At 27.2% G+C, this 6,012-nt stretch overlaps 1 protein-coding gene across 1 annotated transcript; it reads right to left on the bottom strand.

The window, feature by feature from the left end:
* Positions 1–4,659: 4,659 nt before the first annotated feature.
* On the bottom strand, positions 4,660–5,486 carry LOC106780433 (calcium-binding protein PBP1-like). Its single transcript, XM_014668718.2, has one exon. The coding sequence runs from the start codon at positions 5,279–5,281 to the stop codon at positions 4,937–4,939; it is 345 nt and encodes a 114-aa protein (XP_014524204.1). The 5' UTR covers positions 5,282–5,486; the 3' UTR covers positions 4,660–4,936.
* Positions 5,487–6,012: the final 526 nt, after the last annotated feature.

Genomic DNA, 6,012 nt, shown 5'->3' with positions numbered 1-6,012 from the left:
TTATGATAGAGTTCATGAAATAATTATTTTAATTTAAAAAATATTTAAAACCTAAATTTAGAAAGAATCAAACCTGAACACAAAAAACAATTCTTTATATATATATATATATATATATATATATATATATATATATATATATATATATATATATATGATATCATCTCTTGGTAATTATTACATATATGTTTTGATAATTACTAACGAATATATTCTTATAAATTTTATCTTGTAATGTTGTTGAACTCATTTTGTCAAGTTGTGGAGAGCTCGATCTCTTTTGTTGTTAAGTTTAGTTTACATGACAATTATGTAGGATTAAAGTCCAACATTACATGTACAGTTCTAAACATGATAACTACTCTACTTACAGTCACCCAAGTATGAGTAAAACTACTTTACACCATGCATAGATGATAAAATGCAATTTCTTTTTTCTGAAATGCATGAGAGAAAACCGAAATTGTATCATGTTGAGGTCAACCTAAACTTAGAGCCACTTAAGTATGAGTAAAACTACTTTACACCATGCATAGATGGTAAAATGCAGACTTTTTTATGAAATGCATGAGAGAAAATTGAACTTATACCATGTTGAGTCAGCCTAAACTTACAGTAAGGACTATTATTGCTAAGGAATGGCAAATATTTGTCACAATTCAATATATATATATATATATATATATATATATATATATATATATATATTATAATACTTTTACATCATCAACCTTCAACATATTCAGATCTTATCTTTATAATGCATAATTATAACTAATTAAACCTTATGCTCTATTATTTGGAGATTATTTATAAGAATACAAAATTTTGTATATGATAGGTCCAATAGCACATATAGTGATCTGTCCTAGACATTGAAGCTCATACTAATAATTGCTTTTTTTATTGCTTTTTATTTTTTACATACTAACTTGATGTTGAAGTGTTATTTACATGAGTTATTGCTTTTTATTTTTTACATACTAACTTTAAGTTATTTTTGAAAAGATTAATAAAAATTTATATTTTGATGCCACTTATCTAAATTTATCTTTTACAAAAAGTAAATTTATTTGTATTAATATTTTAGCGTGCAATTTTATGTGTATTATAATATAAAATTAACTTTTTAATCTAATAATGTGGTTTGTATGAAGGAGGTTTTGTGCCGACACTAGAGTCTAAATTGAATATATTACTCTTGTCACCAGCAGTAATATGTGTTCTCGAAAATAGTTATGACTTTTCCTAACTATATATCTCGCTTTTAGATAATTTCTTAAAGCAGCTAAGAAAGGTAAATTATTATTTAAAAATATGGATATTTTGTATCTTGCAAGTTGGTGGGGATAGAGAATCTGTGAATTTCCTGTGAAATGTTGAATAGATTTTGGGATTTTTTTCAAACAAACTAAGATTATAATTTTCTTTTTCTAATTGCACTAAAAATAAAATATATTAATAAATAAAAAAAACATCTATTATTTGCAAAACCCATCTCTCTAGATATATATAACTCTAACATATAACGCGAAAACCTAACGGGTATGAATAGAAGAGAACCCTGGAGGTTGAGAGCAGCGACCCGAACGATAGAAGGACCTTCTCCGATTACAACTTTCAGAAGGAATCAACCCTTCATCTTCTGTTCATGCACCGAGTCTTTGTTTATGGTCTTTGTCTCGTAAACGTGTACCATATATTATTTTTCATATAAAATTTTAAGATAACGAATTTATATGTTATTTTTAATGTGAAACTTTAAGATAGCGAGTGTATGATGTATTTTTTCTTAAAAGTAAAAGTTTAGCTTAATTTGAAAAGACAAAAGATGAATCTCCGGAAATGGTATGGGGACTGCACCCAAGGGTTGTGAACAGACGCAAGAAAAAGTGTGAGCAGAGTACTAAGTTGAAGCAAAAAGAAGTTAAAATAAATTGATCTGGGTTGATGTTATGGATGTTTTGTTGGTTTTGGATAGGAGAGACTGAGACCGGATTGTCGATTTACAAAGGTAGCTGTTTCTGGTATTTGGTAACATTAAATGTTTTTGTTATGGTGTGTGATGATGTCATTAGTTAAAAAGAAGAAGAAGAATTGTAATAATAGAATGAATTGTTTGAAAGGAAAGTGCAGCACCAAAAGCATTTATAATATGAGTGATAAGAAATCCAAAAGTTGTGGAGAAGGCAGAATCTGAGGTAAATATGTTGCTGTCAGAGATGGTTAAAAGGAACTTCTTCACTTCACGGGTCTGAATGAAAAAGCCTTATTAAATGAGAAAATTGCATGTGAGGGGCCACACCACAATAAATGCGAGTTGATAAGACTATGCATCGTTTAACTTCACTCAAACGCTGCTTTTCTCGTACAATTAGATACATTGTACGGTATCCATATTTTTACTTCACTTTCTTTACCTACTAAATTTAACACTAAAATCTATATACATATTATTGTAAATCTTCTCATTAATTTTTACATTTAAAATACACCTTATTTATTTACTCTCCTTTTAAATAAGTATAATTCTACACATCCATTTTATTTTTATACATTAAGAAGTCGTTTATATATATATATAATTACACACGTTTTATATACAGTATCTATTCATTAAAATTTGTGTGTATTTTAAAATAAAATAATTTTATTAATCTCAAATATAAATATATATCTTATATTTTATTGTCTCAAAATACTTTTAGTAAATGAATTAATTAATAAATTATTTGAAATATATATGATTGATGCTTTTCACTTGTATATATTTTTAATATACTTTTAATGAAGATAAATTATAATATTACAAAAATTATCACAGAGAAAATAATTAAATAAGACATTTCAAAAGAAAAAATTTTGCAGATAAATATTTAAATGGTAAACAAAATTAAGATTTCAAAAGAAAACTTTTTTATCTATAACAATTTTATTAGATTTCTTTACACTTCTATGAAACGAAGGCTATTTATTCAATTTTCTCTTCACTGGAATTGTTTACTTCATCGTATAAGGTAAACTAAACGTTTCACCATAAATCGTTTTAAATCTAAACAAAATTGGAAGATTAAAAATTTTAATAATCTTTCAAATCGTTATTGTACAATTCTTCTAAATCAATAAAAAACGAACATAAGGAAAGGTTTTCATAGATAGAGAAAAATGGATTTAATAATGTGATATTTTCTCTATAATGTTTAATATATTTTTGTGGCCATGTGCATACCTATTAACAGTAGTTATAACAAAAAATTACTAAAATTAATAAAATATTAAATGAGGATTTTTAGTCTTAATAAATACCTCTACATTTATTAAATGTTCTTTAATATATGTTTGTTAAAGTTGAACAATAATAGATATGTGTAACAATCATTATCAAAATGGGAACATGAAAAAAAAATCTTTGAAAAAAGTAGTCATCATAAGGAATAATCTTCTAAATTAAATTTGGATCAAGAGTCGTTTACAGGCAGGTATTATCACCCTATAAGGTCTATTTTGAGAGGGTTCCTAATGTCCGACAGTTCTTCTAACTAAGTCTGTAAAACTAAATGTAATTTTTAAAATATTTATTTTTATCTAAAAATCAAATAAATCATTTTTATGTTCTTTTTAACTAAAATAGTATTTGTAAAATTATTTATTTTGGTATGATATTGATTCAACTTCTTTATAAAGATTTTCATGCTTCTTTAAACAATAATTACAATTTGTTTATATATATATATATATATATATATATATATATATATATATATATATATATAATATTACCAACTTTAATTTCAAATTTACTTTTATTTACTTTTAAATTTTCTTAAAAAAATAACAATCAATTTATTTTTAAATTCATTAAATTCATCTGGTCACTCTTTCCTAAATAATCTTATAAAGTAAACACACTAAAGTGATTTTAAAAATCTCATTATACTTTCACACATTCATTCTTCTTTTTTTAAAATGTCATTATGCTTTCACACATTCGTTCTTCTTTTCCACTCAAGTTCCAGTTTCACAAATTATAATATTTTATTTATATTTATTATTATGATTTTAATATAATATTTTACTACGAAAAGCAGTTATCAAATGAAGCAGAAAATGGGTGTGAAAAGAATATTTTTTCTTTAAAGAATTTAGATTTCAGGTTTTTGTAGAAGATAAATTAAAACCAAAGTATAAATATATGAGAAAGGAGAGTTTCATCCACAATCATTGCTCTGTGCAGAAGTCCTGTATAACTTAGTCAACGTATACTGTTCTTTTCATTTAATATATATGCATAATATTTTGAAATTTTCTAATAATTAGTTAATGTATTATTTTATATTATCATTATTTAAACACAAGTTCATATCACAATAATAGCAAAATTCCTTTGCTTATTATGTGTATATATATTTAAACTAAACAAAATCTTTCCGAATCTCGAATTAGACCTAATCTCAATTATGTGCAAGGCTGCGTCGCTCTCGTTAGGGTCCGAAGCCAGAAACAAGTGAGTTTGTGACTTTCGAAAAGTGAATGAAAACATGAAATGACGTTTCTCAGACAGCACTGAACGTTAGCTTTGAAAACAGTGCATGGCACATCAGAACAGACTAAATAAATAGATAGATAATAGTTAACGGTGACAACAGTGGGATCTGTGGCAATCATTCGTTAACGTTACTTTATATATAGAGAGAGAGAGAGAAAGAGAGAAATTACAGATGGATGGACATTGTTATGTTCAGGAGAACATTGAATAACATACTTAATTAAGATTTATGAAAGTCACAACAACAAGATGAATTCTTCTTCTCTGAGTTCTCTTAGGCTAACTATGTAACTGAGAAAGAGAAAAACGGAAGAAGGAGAGATAAGTAGGTAAAAAGAAGGAGTGTCAAGAGTAATAGTAACAGAGTAAAAGTAACAGTCTTTTTACATTCTACATGAGCATGGGGTCTGCACCAACCTGAGTGCTGCACATTTTAGGTGAATCCATCAAACAAGGACTGAGCCTAAACATGAGAATGCAGAACTCCATTTGACTAAGAGCACCATCTCCGTCCAAATCACCCTCCATTAGCATGCCCACCAGTTCATCGTCTCTCACATCCAAACCTAGCAAGTAACAGTTGATCTTCAAGCTCTCGAAGGTGATGAGACCCTTGTTCACGTCCATGAGCAAGCGAAAGCCGTTGCAGAGTTCTCCAATGAACCCTTCTGCCCCCATGCGCGCAATCATGGAGGGGAAGTAGTCCTCGAAGTCCATAAGGTAGTCCAGTTCCATCTTCCGAGGAATCTGTCGGCCAAAATCTCAAGAACAGCTTCCTGCTGTTAGTCACTGTGTGCAGAGGATAATGGTAGCTTGTCATAGAAGAGTCATGTGTTTGTTTATATACTGAAATAATCACAAACAGCCAACAGACATTTCTGATTCTGAATATTTCCCTTTTTATGTGTTTTTCTGGTTACTCCTTCTTCAAATTGTGGCATTTTCTCACACAAATCTGTATAGTTATTACAAATTTTCTCATTTTCAAATTATAATTATTTGGTATGCTTATCATTATTGCTTTTAAATTTTCTAATTTAATGTTACCACATTTCATAATGAAGTTAACGACAAAGACCGACACTACGGAATGAAAAACATTTTCAAATTCAGATATCCATTAACATTTTTTTTCTTAATTTTTGAAATACTGGTCTCACAATAATTCACAATTTCATAGATTATAATGGAAATTTATTCTATATATTTTTTATGTCTCTACTTAAACTAGCAATCAGTAACACATAAACCAATCTAATTAGGAAAATGGTTTTGGATTTGTTTTGGTGAGTATTATAAAAAGGAAATAAAGTAGTAAAATAAATTTAGTTTATGTATTTATATTTACATGCGTATTTTTTTAACTTTCATCGAATTGAAGTGTATGAGTTCTTTTTAATTTATAAGATAAATTCATTTTTTTTTCATGCGGTGAAGAAAAACTATAGAAAAACATATTTAAATTT

Source organism: Vigna radiata, unplaced genomic scaffold (genome assembly GCF_000741045.1).
Source record: "Vigna radiata var. radiata cultivar VC1973A unplaced genomic scaffold, Vradiata_ver6 scaffold_310, whole genome shotgun sequence".
Lineage (NCBI taxonomy): Eukaryota > Viridiplantae > Streptophyta > Magnoliopsida > Fabales > Fabaceae > Vigna > Vigna radiata.
The sequence above is the reverse complement of the archived record's forward strand: the minus strand, read 5'-3'. Positions and strand labels throughout refer to the sequence as shown.

What these genes read in the sequence shown, in the direction of transcription:
- LOC106780433 (XM_014668718.2), bottom strand. Translation starts at nt 5,281, where the DNA reads ATGGAACTGGACTACCTTATGGACTTCGAGGACTACTTCCCCTCCATG.